This window comes from Talpa occidentalis, unplaced genomic scaffold (genome assembly GCF_014898055.3).
Source record: "Talpa occidentalis isolate TD23 unplaced genomic scaffold, MPIMG_talOcc4v2.1 talOcc4.2, whole genome shotgun sequence".
Classification (NCBI taxonomy): domain Eukaryota; kingdom Metazoa; phylum Chordata; class Mammalia; order Eulipotyphla; family Talpidae; genus Talpa; species Talpa occidentalis.
Window position 1 is genome coordinate 13,641,332 of NW_023602073.1, and position 24,422 is coordinate 13,665,753.

General features: G+C 40.7%; 1 protein-coding gene across 1 annotated transcript in view; it reads right to left on the bottom strand.

Moving 5' to 3' along the window:
• The window catches only part of GPLD1 (glycosylphosphatidylinositol specific phospholipase D1), a 47,471-nt gene extending 26,358 nt beyond the window's left edge, over positions 1 to 21,113 (bottom strand). The window contains 10 exon segments of the mRNA XM_054698347.1: positions 3,560 to 3,699; positions 3,799 to 3,826; positions 4,054 to 4,161; positions 7,836 to 7,890; positions 9,350 to 9,398; positions 10,284 to 10,394; positions 10,812 to 10,909; positions 14,874 to 14,952; positions 18,006 to 18,061; positions 20,745 to 21,113. Coding sequence (XP_054554322.1) covers positions 3,560 to 3,699; positions 3,799 to 3,826; positions 4,054 to 4,161; positions 7,836 to 7,890; positions 9,350 to 9,398; positions 10,284 to 10,394; positions 10,812 to 10,909; positions 14,874 to 14,952; positions 18,006 to 18,061; positions 20,745 to 20,841 — 821 coding nt within the window. The 5' untranslated portion in view covers positions 20,842 to 21,113.
• Positions 21,114 to 24,422: the final 3,309 nt, after the last annotated feature.

The window sequence follows — 24,422 nt, forward strand, 5'->3', positions numbered from 1 at the left end:
GTGAGAGGGTTCACCAGAGACAGAGCAGGGAACAGAACAGGCAGACTGACTGAAAACACTGCTGAGGGGAGCAGTGGCAAGACAAGCAAGGTCTGCTGCACCATGTGGGTAGCTCCCTGGCCAGCCAGGGATCGAACTCATGCTGCAGAGGCTGCGGATTGCTTCATGTGCTGTGCTTAACCCTTTGTGCCACCAGAGAGGCCCAAATTAGGCATATCTCAACCTTCTTTACAGATAGGGAGTTTACGGACAACCCATGGTGCACTTCAAACCACCTCCAAAATTCTTAGTGCAGAGGGTGCTCATTACTTACAGGTACAGGACAGGACAGGTAAAGTCCTTCCCAACAATGGTGGATAACTGATTGTAGAGTATACTGTGATGCAGGCAGCCCCACACTGCCCGTCACCCCGAACCACAGCCTTCCTCATCCCACCTCCCTCTGCTGAGTTAACCATGTGCACAAGAACCTTCTCAGAGTCAAACCCTGTGAAAGGAGCCAATCCCCAATTATGACATCCTCTGCCTGATTATGCCCATGTATGCCCAAATGGGTCTTCATTTTTTCATCTCATTCCTTTAAAAAACAGAGTTATTCTCTGTAATTGAAAGGATATCTAAATACCCCCTTTAACAAGTGAAAAGGCAGCTGAGAGAACAGAAGCATCAGGGAGTGGGTGTTGCGCTGGAAGAGTCTGCTCCAGAGTGAAGACTCTTTTGAAGGAGAGACAGGTTGACATGGAGGACCTTGCGGGAGGTCAGGGTAGTATGGAGTCTGGAGGACTAGTTGCTGGAAAAGGATAAGTGGGTGTGAGTAGAAGGCAGGTTCCCTATCAAGGTCTTTCTTCAGGCCAGTTTTAGGCAGAGGAAAAGGTTTTTCTTTAAATTCTCTTTTTCTCCACCACCAGGCTTCAGACAATAGTCTCACAACATCAGCGCTACTGCTCAAATACTGTTTGAGTTAAGCAGAGTTCTGACTGGGAATGTAACATTTATTTCCATTTCTTTAGGAAGAGACACTATGAGTTTCAAGTAATATAAATTCACCTTCGACGATAACCTATTATTAGAAAGTTGAGCAGTATCTATAATAACTATAATATGTATATAATATATAAAATGTTCCTGTTCTTCTTACTGTCATGAAATTGTATGGTCTTTCTTTGGAGTCTTCTCCAGATTACCCATCAGTCCTGATGAGTGTTTGTCAGTGTGTAGAAAGATGCAATTAATTCAATGAATGTCCCACCTTGATAAATTAGGACAGGTCAAGAAACAAGAAACCTTTTCCTTCTCAATGAATTCTTCCTAATTAAAGGATGAGGTTGAGCTATACTTTCCTTAGCTACTGGACAGCCTAACCAAAAGCAAACACATAGATTGTTTTCCAGTTTGAGGATTAACACACATGGGCTTTTTAAAACAAATAAAGGAAGGTCACTCACTCTAACAAGGCCGTATGTTACAAATCCACTATAAACTTAACTTCCTTCTAATAATAAATATGGTACTAGTAGCAAACACTGATTAAGAGTTGACTCCATGCTGAACACCGAGTGATCTCATTTACTGCTCACAACAACCCTATGATAAAAAGAGAATTGTTATTGCTCCCATTTTACAGGGAAGGAAACTAAGGCTTATGGAGGTTTAGTAACTTGGTTGGGATAACTCAGTGGTAAGTGGCAGCTCTCAGATTCCAAAGCTCACACTCTGCTTGTTAACTCTTAGACACCTAAAAACCCACAGCCATAGGAGAGCTTGGGGATGTTACTGGAGGTTCATTTCACTGTTTAAAAAAAAAAAGGATCTCCCTGGTGGCACAAGGGGTTAAGACACAACCTATGAAGCTGTCCAAAGCCTCCACAGCACAAGCTGGATCCCAGGCCAGCCAGGGAGCTACCCACATGGTGCAGCAGACCTCTCCTGACTTGCCCACTGTTCCCCTCAGGAGCGTACTTCGGTCAGTCTGTCTGTTCTGTTCCCCACTCTGTCTCTGGTGAATCCTCTCACCTCCCACACCTCTGGCCTGTACCCCAGCTCTTTCATGCATAAGTAAATAAATCTTAAAAAAAATAAAAAATAAAATAAATTAAAAAACTAAAAAATAAATAAAAATAAAAAATAAAATAAATTTAAAAAATGACATTCACATTGAATTATTTGTCTGCCAAACTGTTACTCACTGAGTCTTAAAAACAAGTTTAATTATCCACAAGGCCAAAGTTGAATTTATCATCAAAGGGGATTTTTGTTTCAAATTAACACAACATATAATTATGGTTAATATGACCTGAGTACCAGCAAATGTTTTTAAGGACAAAGCAACATGATCCAGTGTGTAATATTGCAGAGCTATGCCTACATAGGCCACTGAGCTAAGAAACCCCCACCCTCCTATGATTCTTTCATGGAACAGTCACTCAGGGGCAGCTTCTGCCATGGAACCCTCTCTCCTTTTGTGGTTACGGTGTAATCTTCCTACGTACCCCATTCCCTGCATCCAGGGCTGCCCCCAATATCCCTCTCCAGACCCCATTCCTGCCTCACTCAGTACAGCAGCATGGGAAGAGCTGCATACTCAGTGATAGGGCTGGGAACAGCTTCTGAGAGGAACATAGACTTTCTGGGGCCCTGGATAGATGCTCTGAGACCTGGAAGTGGGGATAATCTCAGTATACCCTGGTCTGGCCCTGGTCATGCTGGGGAGAAACAGAAAACTTACTGGAGGTTGACCAGCTGTCACATCTGGACTACATATCAAATTGCAACAGAAGGCTGTGTTTTACAAGTACAGTCATTTCTGATTTCATTTTAGAGTATGGAGAGCTTGACCTGACAGCGGTTGGTAAAGTGGGGAGAAAGGAGACTCTCCACATCCAATGCTGGAGTCTCTGGAGAGCTGACACTTGGCCCACAATATAGGTTCTTCCAAAAGAAACAGACACAGCTCAGTAGTGGAAGCCAGTTCCTCCTGAATTGAGCTATTTCTCATAGACCACAAATTTTGCAATATTTATCAGCCCCCAAAACATGAGCAACAGCAGCAAATTGAACTAGATGGGAGTTAGCTGGGTCTTTGAAATGATTGAGTTTTCACTCTTCCCTCTTCATTAGGTGGGACAGCACTTCATGAGACATCTTTTTTGTTGGTTTTTTTTTTTTTGTTTGTTTTTTTTTTCCATTTAGTCAGTTTCAAGAAAACCCAGAGGGCCTTCCTGGTGCCCTAGGGCTTAAGTCTCAGCACTATTACCAATACAGCCTCAGCACAATCCCCAGCCAGGGAGCTACACACATGGCGCAGCAGACCTCGCCTATCTCACCCGCTGCTCCCCTCAGCAGTGTATTTCAGTCAGTCTGCTTGTTCTGTTCCCCGCTCTGTCTCTGGTGAATCCTCTCACGCCCGCCCCTCTGGCCTATACCCCACCCAGCTCTTCTATACACACAAAAGTAAATAAACATAAAATAAGAAAACCGAGATTTACCTTAGGGAGTGGGGAAGAGGAAAAGGAAAAGCAAGGCAAAAAGTGATGAGTGAAAAAAAAAAGCAGTAATTCACCTGGTTCCATTCTCTAACATGAAGCTTGTCAGATGATAAATTTTAGTAGACCAAAATGCCATGTCATCAAGTCCTCCAAGGAAATATTCTTGGAATTGTTCCACCAAAAATGGGGACTTTCTAGAAAAAGTAGGATAAAGCTATGGCAGAAAGAAAAACAGTTAAGTAAATAAATAAGTTGGTTTTCCTGGTATCTTTATAATCCCTTAAACTAAGATTTTGAAGGATGAAGCTTTTACCTTGGAAATGGCTAACATCTCACCGTGCCTGCAACACAAATAATAATTTTTTAACCATAAGCTGTTGTTTCTTTAATGAAGCGAAACAAATAATGCAGGAAAAACCCCACCAACATGTATCCACCATTACAGTCATCTTTGCATAAGCAAAATCCAAGAAATCAAAATTCACTCACAGGAAACTAAATCATTAAGAAGCATGCCAAAGAAATCACAACAACATCAGCTGCAAATTTTCCTGTAGGTTATACCTACATTTCTAAGAACTGAAGGTAGGAACAGTCTGTAATCACATGTTTACTGATGACTTCTCGCCCATACAGTTTCTTGTAAATTTCCAGGAGATCTGTGACAGGCACATACCTGAGGAATGCGTTAGAATAAAATAAGCATTGTTTTGATTATGAAGTAGAATAACAACAATAGTATGTATCAGATACCATGCGAAGAGCTTTATAGCCACCATTTATTTAATCCTGCCAGCAGGACTTCCCTGGTGGTGCAGGGGTTAAAGATAGCACTATCAAGCTGCTGCCAGCCACGGTAGCATGAGTTCAATTCCCCAGCCCTTGCCAGGGAGCAACCCACATGGCACAGCAGACCTCTCCTGTCTGGCCCGCTACTCCCCTCAGCAGTGTATTTCAGTCAGTCTGCCTGTTCTGCTCCCCACTCTGTCTCTGGTAAATCCTCTCTCACACACACACCCCCCCCACCTCTGGCTTATACCCCAGTTCTTGTATGCATAAATAAATAAATCTTTAAAAATAATAATAATTCTACCAACAACCCTGGGTGGTCAGTGTTACCATATTTCTTTCACCAAGAGGAAACTAAAGCATAGAAAAGTTTAATAACTTGTCTAGTGATGCAGGGGAAATGTCTGGTAAAACATTTATGAAGGTTATTTATGAAAGTACATGCAAAGATAGGAAATTAACTATAAAATATAAAAGGCACATTTAATTTTTGGATTAAGAGTTCAAAGAGCAATAAAGTGTTCTTATCCTTTAAATTGAATTATTCTTGAGTTATTATTTTGAAAACACCAAGATGGCTCCTCACCCCAATCTCTTACGTTTAAGATGCACAGTGCAAGACAGTAAAAAATGTTCTATGTCAGGCTTTCGTTTCACAGATATTATTTCAGTTGGAAGAATAGCATCTTAAACATTAGATTTGTATTGAATCACCTTCATCTCAAAATCCTTAGAATATACCAGACAGAAATAAGAACCAGTAAAATCTGATTTTACTATCTTTAATAGAATCTATTGAGATGTACACTTTGTCCTCTTTAACAGCACCCCAGAATGCTCCTCCAAATATAAACAACCTGAGAGGCTAGACAAAAATATTTTTTTAGATGAATCACCAAGCTAGTAACAAAATGAAAATTTTCCAAAGGCCAAAACAAATTGAAACTGGAAATTTTAGAAGGTAAATGAGTATGAAAAGCAGATTTTGCCTTCAGGACTTCTGACAAACTTTGGGAACCTGAACGTATTTTTTTTTTTCACAATTTTTGTGTGAAAGAACTGGACTGTAGTCCAGAGGTGTGGGGGACAGGGGGTTGGTGAAAGGATTCACCAGAGACAGAATGGGGAGCAGAACAGTCAGATTTACTGAAATACACTGCTGAGGGGAGCAGCAGGCGAGACAAGAGAGGTCTGCTGTGCCATGTGAGTAGCTCCCTGGCAGGTGATCAAACTCAGGCCATAATAGTGATAGCATAGAGACTTAAACCCCAGGCCATCAGGGAGGCCCCTCAAGGTATTTTTGATGGTTGTGCAGTTTGCAGGAGGCAGGAGATAAAGTATAGGAACCAGCTAAAGAGGGTCATCTCAGAGAAGACCCCCGCTTAAAAGGTTACCTCTTCTGCACAAGTATAATCTAGTTGGAAACCCAACATACAAGTAAGAACAACAAAGAAACATGTCCATCTTCATTTTGACAATGGATATAGAGGGGTTAAAAATCATCTTCACTTAGAATTAATAGCCTCTACCTAGCCCCACAAATATTTTGTATTATAATCATGCTGCGCAGTCAGAAAAATCTGTAAGGGTTGACAACATACATGGAGCTCAAAGGGATTATGTAAGCAAAATAAACCAGAACAAGAATGACAAATACCAGATGGTTTCACTTATATATGGAATAGAGAGAAACTAAACAAAGGGTCAGATAAAGTCAACTCAAAAAACCAATCCCTGAAAGCTGATTATAGAACTGAGGCATCCAGATCGGGAGGGGGAAGTGGGTTATAACAAAATGGGGAGGAGGCACAATAGACTATGGTAGAAGACTGTAGGTGCCTTGGTGGCGGGTGTGGTATGGTAGCATATTCTGAAGGGGTGGGTTACTCTATCTCTGAATCGTATATAGTGTTGAAAGCCATGTTTAAGAAAGAAAAACTTTGGGCCTCCCTGGCAGCGCAAAGGTTAAGATGCAACCTATGAAGCTATCCACAGCCTCTGCAACACGAGTTCAATCCCCAGCCAGCCAGGGAGCAACCCACATGGCACAGCAGACCTCTCCTGACTCACCCGCTGCTCCCCTCAGCAGTGTACTTTGGTCAATCTGCCTGTTCTGCTCCCCACTCTGTCTCTGGTGAACCCTCTCACCCACCCTCCACACCTCTGGCCTGTACCCCAGCTCTTGTACGCATAAATAAATATTAAAAAAAAAATTAAAGCTTTAATGGTTGTATGTAACTTGATGTGGTGGTCCCAGGTTATTAGTGCCTGAAGGCAACCTGCAGAAGCCACGGCCAACTCTGGAAAAACTGCAAATCTAACTCAAATCTTGAGGTCTTCAAGCAGCATGGAACAGAGCAGTGGAAGTACAGTTCTGTCTGACAAAGTCAACTTGAAGGCAACCAGCACTGTTAGAAATACTACATCTGTGAGGATTACTACATCATGGTAAAAGGTGCAATTCACTAGAAAGGTAAGATTTTTGAGACTGAATGTACCAAATGACTATGTACCTTGCTTGTTTTGCCAAGTTATGTGGTAACTTAAATATATGTGGTAATTTGGCAAAACAAAAAGAATTGGAAAAAATCCATTATCATAGATGAACACTTTTAAACAAATTTCTCTCCTACTAATTGTTAGATCAAGCTGATTTACAAAATAGTTAAGACTATCTTACAGCTTATACATCTTTTTAATTAAACAGCAAACTTAGTAAGAGCTAACAAACACAAATAAAACATTAAACCGGGCCTCCTTTATGGTGCTAGGGGTTAAGCACAGCACTATGAAGCTGTCTGCAACATGAGTTTGATCCCCAGACAGCCAGGGAGCAACCCACATGGCACAGCAGACCTCTCCTGACTCGCCCGCTGCTCCCCTCAGCAGTGTATTTCACTCAGTCTGCCTGTTCTGTTCTCCGCTCTGTCTCTGGTAAATCCTTTCAACCTCTGAACCTCTGGCCTGTACTCCAGTTCTTGTATGCATAAATAAATAAATCTTTAAAAAAAATTAAACCCAAAAATTGAAGAATTACCACTCTTCCCAAGCACATATGAAATAGTTACAAAAGTTGATCACATGCTAGACTTTAATCAAGACTCAATGAATTTCATAGGAACCCAAAGGAAGCAGGAGAAAATAAATATGAGTAAAAAGTAGTGAAAGAGAAAATGAACATAAAGAGGATCAATAAATTCAAAAGTTCTTTCAAAAAAAAATAAAACTGAAAAATACTTGGCAAGACTGACAACAGGAGGCAGGATAAATAACATTGTGGGTAACAAAAAGAATGGAACTATATATTAAACAAGAGAAAGAAGACAGCCTTATAGCAAAATCGTTAAGCCTTTGATGAAATGGAAAAGTTCTAGAAAAACATAAAACTCTTTAAGAAGAAATTGAAAAACTATCCAATCCAATAACCATTAGAGAAGTTTTTTAAGTCTCTACCAAAAAACAACAACAAAACCCTAGACATAGAGAGTTGTATATAAAAGTAAGGACAATGCTCCTGAATGCTAGTGAGATATCACATTTTTAAATAGACATTGCTCTTACCAGCGCCGTGCCAGATAATTAAAATTAAACTCAGACTGGCTCAACACGTCTCCTCCTATGGGATGACAAAAGTATTTATACATTGGTGACTGAATCACAACACAGCATTCAACAGTAATGTGCATAATCCGGATTATTGGTCCTTCACATTATTATATACTTATGTTCAATGTTTCAGGTACAGGCATGTCTTCAAGAAAAAGTAACCTCTACCTTTTTTTTTTTTTTACATCTTTTAACATCTTAGCTAGTGAAACAAGAATTAAGAAATAATCACCCATCCAAGTACTAACCAGGCTCAATCCTACTTATCAGACAAGATTGGGTGCCTTCAGGGTGGTATGGCCGTTGACAACAAGCCACTATAAACCAGAGACACACTAGGTGGGGCGGGGTGGGGGGTGGGGGAGAATCAAAACAAGGGGTGTGGGAATTGTATGGGGAATATAACCAAGATGAAAATGCATACATTGTGCAAAAATGAAAAATGATGTAAAAAATATATAAAATTTTTAAAAATAACAAAAAAGAAATAAAAAAAAAAAAAGAATCACCCATATCAGCAAAAGGCTTTAACTTTAAAATGGGCCATTAAGGTTCTGTAAGCAAACACTTCTCACCATCTAATTTTTGTCTTTAAAGATAACTTACCACCACAACAACAAATGGTTGAGCTACCAATCTAAGGCTAAAGTATTAGGGACACTAGGTAATGAATTTTAATCCGCTATAAAAATAAAGTTTTTCTAAAATTTTGACATAAATCGATGAAAAAAATTGTAGCAAAGATCGTGTAACTTATAGGAGGAATATAGGGGACCCAAATAAGACATCAGTGTGAAAAAAAATAACAATACAAAACACAGCAAAGCAAAACAGACAATGATAAATCAGAGACATCCTGCAGGGAAGGAGGAGGGAGAGGGATCAGAGGGAGGGAGGCGCACAGGGGGCTGAGATGATGGTGCACAGGTGCATTGGGGAAGGAAATTCTATGGGGATTACACCTGAGGGGGTGGGGGGAAGCAAATATTGTTTAAAAATGGACAATGATGTAAAAAATAAACAATGTAGGGCCTTCCTGGTGGTGCAGCGGTTGAGTGCTGGGCTGCGAAGCTGCCCGCAGCCTCTGCAGGGCCGGCTCAATCCTTGGCCAGCCGGTGAATTCTCTCACCCTCCCGCGCTTCTGACTGTACCCAGTGCTTGTATAAATAAATAAATAAATCTTTAAAAAAAAAAAAAGAATACATATGTACACAACTTGTCAGAAATTCATCTCTGTATTGAAATGTGGTATTCCTATACTCTATAAATGAATTGCAATATTAAAATAGAAAACATTAGTATCTGCTATATACTAATATACTAATACATGTTAGATACTAATATACTAATAGCTGTAGAAAGTATATTAATAGATGCTACTAGCAAGGTAAGATAAAACACATTTTATTTCACAACAAATGAAACATAACTCCCACAAAAGAAAATATGGCAAATGTAAATAAACATACCAAAGTCTCCAGCGGAATGCGCATCAGAGTAGGAGCCATGAAAATCAATCTGGAAAAGAAAGAGAAGCATCTAGTAGAAATCACAAAAGGAAGCCCAAACTCCTACTCCACAGGCAAGTGAGGAGATTACTGCCTATCCCAATTACTGAGAAGGTTCAATCGATGGACTCAATTTTCGGGAGAACATTTCATTTCATTATTTTATTTGTTAAGAAAATTACATTGGCACCTGAGTTGTATACTGTATGTCTGAAGACAAAGTTCTTATAGCTATTTGAACCCAATAAGATATGCTCAAAATGTCTAGTGAGTCCAAGTTTAAGCTTCTTATAGAATAATATTAATATCAATGAATGACCAGAGGGGATTTCCAGAAACAAGTTACTAGGTAAGATCTCAATTTTCTGTTTGGGGCGATGACATTTTCATATAGAAAATTAAAAGGGAAAATCAGGGCCTCCCCTGGTGGCACAGCGGTTGAGCGCTGGGTTGCGAGGCTGCCCACAGCCTCTGCAGCGCCAGTTCGATCCCTGGCCACCGGCAAGGCGCCCACAAAAAAAAAAAAAAAAAAATTTAAAAGGGAAAATCAAAACGCATGCAATAATTACTTTTCAAAAGACCCAAGGAGTTGGTATACATACCCATATTAAGATTCTCAAATATTGCTTGTACTAAAACAGAACAGCACCTCTCCTGCTGTCCACAGAGCATGTTACTCATTTTCCCTGTGTGGCCGAATTTACCCAGTATCGAAAGAGGAAGACTATCGTACAGAGAAAGGTGGAAATCTAACAAATACCTGTTAGGGTGAGAAGTCTTGTTTCCGGATGATATCTGAATAACCTAAAGTTTTCCTTTCCTTCACAAGGGTCTTTTGACATTGAGTGTGACTGTACCTCCCCTTCAGTCATTTCCCTTAAAGGCGTGTACTCACCATTCCCATTGTCCTAAGGAATCCTTGCTGAATGCCCAGGCTATGCCAACTGATATCTGCCACCATGTGAGAGGTGATGCCAAACAAGAAAGCTACCAGTTTCTCTGTGTCCTGCCAAATAAGCAAACTAGAGTCATGTGTGTTTAGATTCCTTTACAACAACAACTCTCTAATTTAGTTTAAATAAACATGAATCCTTTTCCATTACTGAGAAGGAACCAAAAAAAGTCAGAGGTAGATACACTGGACTTTTTGAAATGTTTTGTTTCAAAAGCCTGGGAAGTGCTTTCAGATTAATGACTCCAGGAGCAAAATGACGAAGTGACTTAACTCGCACATTAAAAAAAAATATTTATCCACGTATGAACTAGCCATCTACGATGTTCCAAGCATTATGGAACATGGAAGAAACAATGGTGAGGGGCCCTACAGGGTCTGGGGTGGGGGTTGGAGACAGACAGGGCAAATGCAGGTGTAAAAATATGAATGGAACTGAATTTGCTTTTCCGGTTAGAGGGCCACACCTACCTCCTCCCAGGGCAGGGGATAGTTCTCTCGGATATAATGAATGCTTGCATTCAGAAATGGCGTCCAGTGAGTGCTCTCTGACACGTCATGGAATTTTCCTGACAAAACAAAAGCAAACCTCGACCCTTAAATGGCTGGAGATTCCCAGCCAAACCACTGACTGCTGAGCTGCTGTATCTCTTTTCCTTTCTCTCCTCAAGACTCTTAGTTTCTTCTGTCGATGTTCAAAGGAAGTCTCTGGAACAGAAGAGTAAGTCAAACAAGAAACCTAAACTGGCTCATAGCCTCTTGGACTGCAAGAGGGTGGACGTGTTCTCAATATCTGTGCCCTAGAACTAAGAAAATAAATTATGTGTGTTGTGTGTGCATGAGAGAGAGTGGAAGAGAAAGAAACCTTTGTCCATCAACAACCTAAGTGAATAATTGGAGAAAGAAGATGCAGTGTATATACACAACAGAATATTACTCTACTATAATTTTTTCATCGTAGTAAACCTCTCCAATAGAACAAAAAACAAAAGCAGATTCCAATGGCTTTCAAGCATTATGTTTACAATCATCGCCTTAAAATGGCATCAGCCCCAAAGAATACTCTACCCAAGTATTATCTGAGTGAGCCGGTAGTTGTCCCTTGTTTCTCTTTATTCCCACAAGAGGGGCTGGAAAAACAGAACTAGCATCTATTTTAAACATCCAAAGGCCACAAATTCTTCAAGAAGAATCAAATATCTCAGGGGTAGCTCAAAGCAAAACCCCGCTGTTCAGATCCCTCAGTTCAAATTTTCTATGATGTAGCTCAAGTAAAAATTTTCTAAGCACTTTTAAATCATTGGTTTTTCTAAAAATGATTTTCAAAGACGTCATAACTGAGAAATTTTAGTTGTTCCACCCGTTGTCCTAGAGATAAAACTTAGAAAGCCTATTGCATAGCATAGAGTGAAAATCCAGAATTAAATAGTATAGCAGTCACTCTTTTGACAAGCTTCACTTAACCAAATTGATAGATTAACCAAAGCTTATTTTCCCCCTGCAACTAAGACTGACTGGAAGCACAAGAATAGCCATGTTGGATACTCTCTGCACACAGGCCACTGTCCAGAGGCCTTAGCCCTTCTGTCCCCACAGCAGCGCACAACTTACCAACAGTCAGGTCTGTTTCTAACCCAGAATATAAACCAGTGATCATGTAACTGTAATTACAGAATTCAACATTAGGTAAAGTGACGAATTATGAGTATAAGAAGAAACCGCTGTCTCTTTGGCAAGTAAGTGTTTAAGAAAGTAGTCTTTTGAAAGATTACATTAAAATGAATCATACAAGAAGAAAGAGATCTGCTACTGAATTCACAAAGATTTAGAAAAATTCATGAAAATCTATGAACCTGAACTCAGATTTGTTGTAATCAGTGTCTGTTTTATAATCCTTTCCAATTGACCTTTCTGATTTCTCAGTCATGCAAGGGAGTTGATCTTCACCTCAGATGCAAAGGTATTTACTGCTTAAAAAAAAAAAATTATACAGGGGCCTCCCAGGAGGCACAGAGGTTAAAGTCTCAGTGCTATCAAGCTATCACCAGCCACTATGGCATGAGTTTGATCCCCAGCCAGGGAGCTACACACATATGGCACAGTAGACCTCTCCTGTCTAGCTCCCTGCTCCCCTCAGGTGTATTTTGGTAGATCCGCCTGTTCTGCTCCCCACTCTGTCTCTGGTGAATCCTCACCCCCACACCTCTGGCCTACATCCCAGTTCTTGTATGCATAAATAAAAATAAATCTTTAAAAAGGTAAATAAATAAAATTACCCCAATTACTGGGTAATCTGCATTCTTTTCACTCTTCCCAGAAGCTTTATTATTGTGTTTTTTTCTAGCTCTAAATATGGCATACATTAAACAATGTTTCTCAAACTGAATTGACAACAAATTCCCTTTCTGTTTTGTTCTTTTTTATGTTAGAAGATATCAAGGAACTGTTAAAATATCAAGAGACATTGCAGCCCCCCTCATGGGAATATGGTTTGGGAAGTGACAGATTTTAAGTAACAGGTTAGAAAGAGGGAGAAACGCAATAAACATGCAAATTAATAGAATTGAGATATGAGAGTTAACAGACTTGAGGGAAAAGGGGGAAATCCATAAATGAGAAATATACAAGTTTAGCTATCTGGGTTGATAACTATAGGAGTAAACAGCCCCCAAACATTTCATTGACCTTAAAGGCATCACTGTATTTTATTTTATTTTTTCATTTTCTTTAAAGATTTATTTATTTATTTATACAAGCACTGGGTACAGTCAGAAGTGCGGGAGGGTGAGAGAATTCACCAGGGCAGGGGGCAGAACAGGCAGACTGACGAAGTACACTGCTGAGGGGAGCAGCGGGTGGCAGGAGAGGTCTGCGCGCCATGTGGGACCCTCGCCGGTGGCTGGGGATCGAACTGGCACTGCAGAGGCTGCGGACAGCTTCGCAGCCCAGCGCTCAACCGCTGCGCCACCGGGGAGGCCCGGCATCACTGTATTTTAAAAAAAGGTTGGGGGAGAGATGATCAGTGCTGAGGACACCAGGCCTCCAAAAAACAGACTTATTCAATGAGGCAGTGTGCTGGATGTTTTTTTTTTTTTTCATCCCTACAGACCCATTCTCATTTTCCCCCAACCTTCAGTGAGCCTCTGAGGTGACCCTGCATCAAATGCCTCTGGTTTTGGTTCGGCTGGGTTTGACCAATGGGAAAAACAGACAGTTGAGAAAAAAGACCAAGAAAGGTTGGGATATTCATTCTCTGTGGGTTCTGGGGGCTGCCATGTCCCTTGAGGGAAGTTCTGACCCCCAACCCCACCAAGCTTCACTCTTCACATCCCTTCTCTTTGTCCACAGTTCCAGTAACCACTCCCTCCCCTACACCATCCCTTGCAATTGTCTTACTTCTTGTTTATACCTTTGTAAACAGTCCTCTTATAAAATGTGCTTCTAGTTACTCATTTGGGTGTGTCCTGCTGGGGCCCTGACCGATACAACCCATAAACCCAGTTTGCTGATAACACGACCTCAGATTTGCCAACCACTGGGCAAAATAGTGTCTATTAATGCCAACAAAAATTCAGTGAGGAAGCAGGACCTGCATTAATTAACATCACTATTGCTACAGACATGGAAACCGAAACTTGGTGTACAAGTGACTGTGAAAGTCACATGCTAACTGGCAACATGGAAGGAACAAAAACTCAGGCCTTTTGACCTTTTTCAAAATGCTTTTGCTTCTGCCATTGAAAAGCAGTAAAGGGGCCCTCCCGGGTCACACAAGGGGTTAAGCACCGGACTATGAAGCAATCCACAGCCTCTGCAGCATGAGTTCGATCCCCAGCTGGCCAGGGAGCAACCCACATGGTGCAACTGACTTCTCCTGTCTTGCCCGCTGCTCCCTCAGCAGTGTATTTCAGTCAGTCTGCTTGTTCTGTCCCCCATTCTGTCTCTGGTGAATCCTCTCACCCCCCACATCTCTGGCCTGTACCCCAGTTCTTGCATGCATAAATAAATAAAACTTTAAAAGCAGTAAAGGGGCCTCCCCTGGTGGTGCAGGTGGTTGAGCACAGTGCTGAGAAGCTGTCCAGAGCCTCTGAAGCACCAGTATGATCCCAGCCAGCCGGCCGGTGAGGGTCCCACATGGCCTGGCAGACCTCTCCTCTCTCACCCACTGCTCCCCTCAGTAGTGTATTTTGTCAGTCTTCCTATTCTGTTCCCCACTCTGTCTCTGGTGAATCCTCTCACCCTCCCACGCATCTGGCCAGTACCCCGGTTCTTGTATAAATAAATAAATCTTTTTTAAAATTTTTTTTAAATAAATAAATAAAAATAAATAAAAGCAGTAAAGTGAGTAAGGGTCCTAAGAATAAAACATTCAGAATTTCTATGGTGGTTAAATGGAAAACTTGGTTAAATGAACCAAGTCATTGAGCAACATTTATGGAACATAGAATGTGCTGTTACATCTTTTTTGAGTCACAGCTATGCCTAATAACTAAGTAAAAGTGGGACCTTTGGATCTGCAAATCGTCATCTTACCTCCTTCACAGATGCCGGGATAAAAAGAATCAGGAAACACGGTTCCAGCCTGATAGGCATCCTGGTGTGCAAGTAACAACTGGAAATGAAAAAAATACAGAGATTAGGGGGCAAGATACAATAATTTGGGAAATACTATTTACCAGTCCAAAAGAGGAAGGTTTCCCTAAGGCTATTTCACTGAGCTGAAGCAGGTTTGTGGGAAGATTCTCCATGATCCAGTGAAATGAGGAAAATACAGACATACACACATATACATGTATATCTATGACTATATAGAGATATCAGAGAAATAGACATGGGCTGATTTATAGTTGCACCTATAATTTTGGGTAGGATTATGCATTCTTACTTTTGGAAAGTTAGAAAAATTATCCTTTCCCTTTAAAAATGATTTTAAAAAAGTAGATAGTAAAGCATCTCTTTTAAGTGTTCTTCCTTGGGGACTCCCTGGTGGCACAAAGGGTCAAGACACAACCTATCAAGCAATCCACAGCCTCTGCAGCATGAGTTCGATCCCCAGCCAGGGAGATACCCACATGGCAGAGCAGACCCCTCCTGACTAGCCTGCTGCTCCCCTCAGCAGTGTATTTCAGTCAATCCTCCTGCTCTGCTCCCCACTCTGTCTTTGGTGAATCTTCTCACCCCCCCCCCACACCTCAGGACTGTACCCCAGTTCTTGTATGCATAAATAAATAAATCTTTAAAAATATATATACTTTGAATGTTCTTCCTTGGTTAACTGGCTCACTCCATTCTAACCCACAAAGGACATATGAACACTGATGTGAGGTTCTTACAATTCTGATTAGTGAATACACCCATTTTCTCAGCTTCGTCCATTATTCTCCTATTAATTTAGTTAGTGTCAGTCAACATTGTTAAAGTACAGTTGGCTCTGATGTCCTAACAAAAGATAATGTCCCAAAAAAAGATAAATCCAGACTAACACGAGTCAGACCCCATATGTGCAGACTCTACCCAACAGTCTGTGGGACTCTATCCACCCACCCATCAGGCCATTTCTCACTGTATCTCTAGGGTAAGGTAAAAAGTATCAGGCTTTTCTGCCTTCCCGCCAATAGGATTGATGACAGAACTCTGTAGTCCTGAATGCAAGCCTGATGCCAGGCACCTGGAGTAGGGTGTGGGCATATGTAGATGGGGTACACCTGGGCTAAGGCTGGATTTATAAAGGCGGCGTCATGGGGACGCCAGCAGAAGCAGAACCACAAGAAGAGAACAAATGGAGAGCGGAAGAGAAGCAGAGCAGGAGCCAAGAGAAGCAGAGAGACCCCAGACAGAGTGAAGACTTGCTGGGGGCTGGGAGGCCTGCCAGCCTCCCGGCCCCCCAGCACCCCTGCCTGCTGTGTACCTGGTAAATCCCAATAAAAGCCAGAAAAGGCACTGAGGGCTTCAGGACTCCCCTTTACCCCGTCTGCTCCGTGTCCTGTCCCTTCCTGCCCTTACAGTATCATTTCACCAAACTGTACCAGTGAGTCCTTGAGGTCATCAAGAAGCAGATTTAATAGGGAGTATAATTTTGTCTCTATTCTTTTTTTTTTTTGATCCTTTGTTTGCTTTCCTATATTCCTCCTATAAGGGAAACCATTGATATTTTTCTTTTTCCTTCTGACTTATTTCACTCAGCATAATCCCTTCTAGTTCCATCAAAACTTGCAGGCAAACTACAAATCTGAGGCACACAGCAGGGGGTGGGAGGGAGATGGGTGAATAGGGGAAGGAAGAGCACAAGGGACTATGATGACGGTTCCTGGGTGTTGGGGTGATGGGAGGTTTATGGGGACGACACACGAGCAGAGAAATCAAATATTGTGCAAAAAAATAACAATGTAAGAAAATAAAAAAAAATGACAGCAATTAAAAAGTAAAAAAAATAAATAAATAGGGAGACTAGGAAATGACAAAGATTCCCATCAAGCTTTGAAAAGAGATTTGACAAAATTAGAGAGAGCAAGATAATCCCTGTCTTCATTCTTTCCTTTCTGGTTTTTTTTTTTTTTTTTTTTTTTTTTTTTTTTTTGCCATTCTTAAGGCAGTCCTATAACTTGCAGTACAATGATCTCTGGTGTGAAACCATGATCCAGAAGAAAGCAAGAATATTGCAGAAAATAGACTTTCACTGTTTACTAACTATGCAGCCTATTTTTTTTTCATATTATTTTTTTAAAAATCAACGCAAAGTGGATAAAAGAACTGGACATAAGACCTGAAACCATAAAATACATAGAAGAAAATATAGGGAAAACACTACAAGACATACATCTCAGAAACATCTTTAAAGACTCATCACCCAAAGCAGTGATAGTGAAGGCAAAGACAAACACCTGGGATTACATCAAACTGAAAAGCTGCTGCAAAGCCAAAGAGACATTAACTAAAACAGAGAGACGCCCCACTGATTGGGGAAAAAATCTTTGCACTCCATCCAACTGATAAAGGACTGATCATAAAGATATACAAAGAACTCACCTGGCTCAACAAAAACAAAATAAACAATCCAGTCAAGAAATGAGCAGAAGAACTTAAAAGACATTTCTCCAAAGAGGAAATGCAAATGGCCAACAGTCATTTAACATGTTTTCAATTGAGCTAATGAGTTCGTGAATCCCTCTACTAGAAAAATCACTCTCAGGACTGAGTGATGAGCTCTGCTTCTCTTCCTCTTGCCTGGCTAATTTTTGTCATGTGAATGAGGTTGATGATCAACTTTAAATACTGTTTTTAAACCATGTGAAGATGACTACAATATAAATACAATATAAATACTGGCATGGGGCCTGTGATTAAGGAAGTTGAAACTAGTGACTAAAAGTAATTTGGGGATATAATACATTTTAGTTATTTGACCATTGCACTTCCCATTTGGTTATCAAGATGTGCTGGTAATAATGTGATCTAATTCTGATAGCACCAGGATATAGTCACCACTCTTATCAAAAGTAAATATTTAAGAAACATCTTTGTCTCAAAGAATTATTTAGCTGTAGAGCTAGAAATATTGGTAAGAGCCAAAATGGGCTTAACAAATTTGAGAATAGGTAAATATCTGTGAGGACCTTCATTGGAAGAAAGTTAAGCACAAGGAATAAAAGCAAAATCAAACTCTACCTTTTTGTAGTTAACACTCCTATCCTGGAGATGGAGAAATTCCAGAGCTCTGTGTCCTGAGAGAAATAAATACATAAGTCAATGAAGTTCAGCTGTAACTGAAAACGCACTAGAGGTCATTTTGAAGGGAAAATAAATAATTGTGTGGTTGTAACTATCAAGGATTGGGAAATGAAATGTGTATGCACTTGTCATTTTCATTCGACATATTTATATTGTTATGATACAAGTAAAATTTGCATGGTGATGTAAAGTTTCTGCTTAATTACCTCTACGGACAAGTTACTTTACCTCTCGAAGCCTAAGCAACCTTCCATAGACAACAAGTACACAATACCTACAGAGAATCACAGAAAATAAATGCTAAATGAGAAACACACTGGCTGACACATAGTAGGAATTCAAGAAACAGAAGTTGTCATCAGATTTTCCCTCAACAACACACTGAGGTAGAGAAGTCTAAGCAGGAAATAGGAGGCAAGGCCTACACCATTGACTGAATCATTGACACACAAATGTTTCTTCACTCACCACTTTAGAAGGACAAATAAATGTCAGAGGCCACCTGCTGCATGCACATGCCCACACAAGTACACACACACACACACACACACACACACACTGAATCTTAGAATCAATAGGTAAATAAAGATTCCTTGTGAAGACACATTTAGTAGTAATAGATTATTTCTACTCTGAATCACATCCAAATTTTTAATGCATACAGCAAAAACACCTAGCTACAACTACATTATAATAGATACCATAAGAGACAAGTTTACAAACCACCCAAGTAGCGTATAGATAGGATTTCAGTGATTTACAGACCCAAATCTTTGGATGAAGCCAAATCTAATTAACTAATTCACTATATAAGAAGCAAAAACATAAACCACGATCTTTATAAAAACATCTAAGTTATTAGTAAATAAATATAGGAGCTTTATCTCCTTATATAAAGATGCCTCAAAATCTGCAGTTTAGAAGTTGCCTTCAGTTGTGTTAATATGAACCTATGTATGTTTAATATATATTAATATATTCCATATTTGATATTCTATATTATATTTAATACATTTAATATATTAATACTATACATTAATCTGTTAGGACCTTTGGTTTCTACTAAATAAAAGCAAGTAATTACTAGATTTTATTAAACTTTAAGATTTCATCTCTCTTATAATTGCTTAAAACTTAATTCCATTTATATTTGGGACAATGTTTATATTCCTCTTTAGTCCACTTCAACAGTTTTGGCAACTTCGGTTTCAAAGAACTTAGACTTGGAAGTTAGGATTCATTTAGAAACTTAGACTTGGAAGTTTAGGATTCATTTAGAAATTCAGCCTCATTTAAGAAGAGGAAGTAAGAGAGAATTGAATTGCTCAGACTCACATCTAGTTTGGTGCAAAGCTGGTATTAGAACCTCAGATCAATTTTCTTTTCCATTGTTTTCTAACTCACTTTCAGCAATAATAATTTTGCAAAAAACACTGGACTAGCTGTTAGGACATGTAATTCTAGGCCATGTCACTAACTAATTAGCTATGAAACTGTCAGATCCGTTTTTCAAATGTGAAAGAAAACAGGAAGTGGACACAGTGACCTCTTCTGTGCCTTCAAATGGCAAAGGTCTGGAACTGCATATCTAGATCATTCTTCACTGATACATGTTCACGTTTCATTTGTAATCTTGTTCTGTTTTATTCCTTCTAGAGGTGGCATAACTCTAAAATATTATTTTTATATAAAGGAAAAGAAACCTAGAACATCAGGTTGGATACATCCAAAACGAACCTGAACTTTGTCGAAGGATATATTGTGTAACACACTGATTCACATTCCCATGAGTTGCAAAAATAATACAACTACACCTCATGCAAGAACCAAATCTCTGCGCTATCAAGCACCTCTATCCAGATAAAGCTTCACCCCTAAGCTTGCTGAACCTCCATCCTTTCCAACTCCTGTCATAATCCCGGGCACCTGTATTGCCAGCAACCAAACTCCCCTGCTTCCCTGACATGCCTGAAACCAACCATCTTTATATATATTTTATATATACAATGAGCATGATTCCGAGGTTCTTTGGATCTAAGTTACCACACCGCACCCACCGCCAGGCCCGATAGTCCTCCAGCCTAGTCCATTGGGCCCATTCCACACTTTGCTCCCCACCCTCTCTCCCTTCAGGTTAGCCTCAGTTCTGCAGGCAGATTTCTAGGATTTTAGTTTGATTATGTCTGTTTCTTTGGTTAGTTTCAGAGAAACAAAACATCTTTAAAGCTACCTGAGCCAGGGGACAAACCCCTGGGGCCACAGGAGCGCGCGCGCGCGTGTGTGTGTGTGTGTGTGTGCATACACAATATATATATATATATATATAAATCAACATACACACTTGGAAATGTAAACTAGCAAAAATTAGTTCCTCCTCTTACCAGAGTCTACCCATTTTGACCATTTTCTCTCCCATTCGATCTATTCTTTAGCTTTGTGGCAACCCTCTAACTTATCCAGCCCCTTGTTATTTCTCTACCCAGAAAAACAGCACCCCTGTACCCAAAGAGACTTGGGTGCTCCAGCTTCTTCCCTCTTTCTAGCCAACCTCCTCAAAGCGTTCTCCCCTTCATTGTCAGTTACTGTTTTCAACACACAAATCGCCTATAAATCAGCTGCCTACCATCTTTAGACAGATTCCTTGTCCTTCTTACCTGACGAGTCGAGGGCACCCACCTATTTCGATGTGTGTGGAGATGCCACACGAGGAGGCTCCCGGGCAGAACGCGCCCAGCAGAATCAGCAGGCCAGACCAGATCCTGGAAGCAGACATGTTCTGGTTACTCCCTGCAGCCGCTCACAGACTGAAATCCAGGTCCAGACCCACAGCTTCCCATTCAGAAACCCAGCCTCCTTTCAAAAGAATATATTTTTCGGGAAATCCAACTGTTTAACTACTGTTTAACTCCACCAGGACAGCAAACAAACCGCTGGGCCAAACCACTGGGCCTGGGAGAGGAAAAAAAGTGATACAGTGAAGTGGAAAAGTCTCCGGGGGAAGCAGTGGCATCTTCTGATTAAGGTTTTCTGTGGGTTTCTTTTTAAGAGGAAGTTCATTTCAGATGCACGTGAAGTTGTCTCCCAACATCCTTTGCTTTCTTAAAAGAAGACTCACCTGCCTCTATCGATAGGACATATATTAGATCGCCTCATTTTATTAGGGCTGATCTCCCATGCATCCTTCCCCCACATGTATCAAGCTGCTGGGATTCCTCAGCCTGCGAAGCCACGAGTGCTGGGAAAGTCTTATGATGATCAGCCAGAACCAGCTTCTCTTTTAGAATTTGGCAACAGATACTGACTCTTCTATGAGATTACACAAGAGCAATCACTCCGGCTCTCTCGACCTGACTGTTCCTACAGGGCTTATCTGGAGCCTGTTACACAGTCAGATTCCTGCAGCCCCAGCAAAGATGCTGATGCCACTGGGTGTGGGAGGGAGGCGAGGGAAGTCAGCTTTAGGACCAAGAAACAAGACTCAGAAAATGCTAGACTCAGAATTTACCTGTCACGGGGTATCCCACCAATAGCATTTAATCCTTGGGAAACTTTTTTCAATGAAAGGTAAAGATCTCCATGGAAATAATAGTGATCTTAGAGCTCAAATTATGAGTATGATACTTTATGCATTCTCAGATGAGCCGAATGGAAGTGATGAAGAGAAGATGGGATGATAAGGACCTGAGGTATCTACCAAATTTCCTCCGTAAACTTAGCTCAACCACCTGCAAAGTCTTGAGGAAAGGCAAACAGCTTTTCTCCTGAATTGAGGGCAGCTGCTCCTGGTTGCTTTTAGGCCAGAGGTCATAAGCTAATATGCTTTCTTGGCTAACAGGGTGTCTTATAAACTTAGGCCAACTTTTCCTTGGTGGCACAGGGGTTAAAGACACAGCACTATCAAGCTACTGCAGGCCACTACAGCACAAGTTCCCAATTCCAGCCAGCCAGGGAGCGAACCGACATGGCACAGCAGACCTCTCCTGTCTTGCCTGCTGCTCCCTCAGCAGTGTATTTCAGTGAATCTGCTTGTTCTGCTCCCTACTCTATCTCTAGTGAATCCTCTCACCTGCCCCCCGCACCTCTGGCCTGCACCCCAGCTCTTGTATGCATAAATAAATAAATCTTTGAAAAAAATAAATAAACTTAGACCAACTTTTTTAAATGAGAAAATTCACATAGAAACACAGATCTGGCTCTCTTTAAAACAGTCAAACAAGAATAGGCCTTGTGATATAACATTCCCCTGTGACAAGACAATTAATTGGTTGGAGCTGGAGAGCAGGCTCCCCCTGCACCCCCTTCCCTGCCCCCCAACATCTTCTAGTCCCCATGTCCACATAATACATGCAGGTGTCCCTTTTGGCCACCAGAGGCATTTGCCTCATGATCTCTGGGCCTTCCAAAGTCTCCTGGGGGATTGGTGACAATTATAACTTGGCAGAATGATAAACCCAGAGGCAGCCAGAAAAAGTCAATGAACAGAGAGGGTTGCGAAAGAGTAACATGGAAAAAATAACACTGCCTAGAAGTACTAGGTAGCTTTAATAAAACAAACCTATCCCAAAAGGACCATAGAAGGAAATGTGTTCCATAACTAAGCAATACTAATCCCAAATTTCTCATTAAGCATTTATTTGTATTTAAGGTTCAGAATGACTTAACTTCATTAATACAATAAAATAGAGTACTTGGGAATTTATTTTCTTAGGCTGTATAGTGTGAAGATCATATGTACACCATGGCCTTTCTGTGACAATACTGCAAGATTTTTTAAAGACCATCTTAAAGAGGTCTTTTTAAAAGACATATTACTTTAGTAAGCATGAAAATACCACAGCTATGACTTTTAAAGGAAATTTAAAGTAGAACTTGCTGTATTAAGAAAACTAAGTGGTAAATAATTAAGTGTAATGGAAATATTTTTTATTCCATGCCACACCTCTTTCCCTAATAGAGGAATCTTTCTTATAAAGAGTTCTACCATTCTGAGGTCTTCAGGAAATAGGCACAAATTGAGAAGTAAATAGTCACATTAAGAAGGAGGGAGGGAACCCTGGTGGTGCAAGGGGTTAAGCACCGCACTATGAAGCAATCCGCAGCCTCTGCAGCACGAGTTTGATCCCCAGCCGGCCAGGGAAAAACCCATATGGCAAGGCAGACCTCGCCTACCTCGCCCGCTGCTTCCCTCAGCAGTGTACTTTGGTCAGTCTGCCTGTTCTGTTCCCCACTCTGTCTCTGGTGAATCCTCTCGCCCCACACACCTCTGGCCTGTACCCCAGTTCTTGTATGCATAAATAAATAAATCAATAAAAAAAAAAAGGAGGGAGGGGAATATGGACTTTAGAGTCACAGGGCCTCAGGCTTCCTTTGGCTCCCTGTTCTGCTACCTTCTTATTTGGGTGACCTTAGGCAAGTTACTAAAAATTCTTTTGCCTCACTTTACCAATAAAATCATCCATAAAAATGAGAACAATAATAGTGTGTCCACCTTATAGGGTCATGAGAAGGTCAGATGAATAAATACATGTGAGGAGCTTACAACAGAATCTGGTATACAGTAGGTATTCAACGAATGTTGATTGTTACATTCAAAACTCATGTTCCCCTTCCAAAAGATTCACCTTAGATTCCTATTGAGTAACTATTTTCTTGATAAAATTTTTAAAAATCAGGAAAAATTATTTTACACTCAGTATTCAACAATAGTCTTTGTTATTGTTGAATAACAATAACAATAATTGTTAAATAACAATTTAAATATGTGCATACGGCAAAATTGGGTGGGGTTTTTGAAGTGAGAGTGGGTCTCCCAGTGCAGATAAATGAGGTGCAATTTTAATGTCCAGGAACTTTCAAGATAAAACAGACCATGTCAACTCACTCCTACATACACCTAATCTGTTGCTGCCATCAGAGTATAAGCGCACAACCGAGGGGTGTCCAGAAACCCCAAACCAAACGGTTAAGGGGTGTGCATACTCAGCATTCAGCCACCCACATTTGGAATGGCAAGGAAAGCAGATTCTTAGTGTGAACAGAATTGCTGTCCGGAGAAAGAGAAGAAAGGTTAACAGATTCAAATAACAGATTCCCAATAAATCTCCAAAAATTACCCATCACTTCATGGGCAAATGCCCAGCCAAACTGGTTCAGCCTGAAGTGGCACCACCGAGACCTCAAAGCCTACCACACGTCTAAGTCACCTTCTGGTGGAGAACCACAAGAAAAAGGTTAGGCAGGTCTGAGAGAGCTAGGACAGGAGAGATCCCAAAGTCAAACTGTACCAAGTAATCCACCATGAGGTCCGGATAACAGCCGCCATTGTCTCTGCCAAAAGGTTACAAAGTCCCAGGA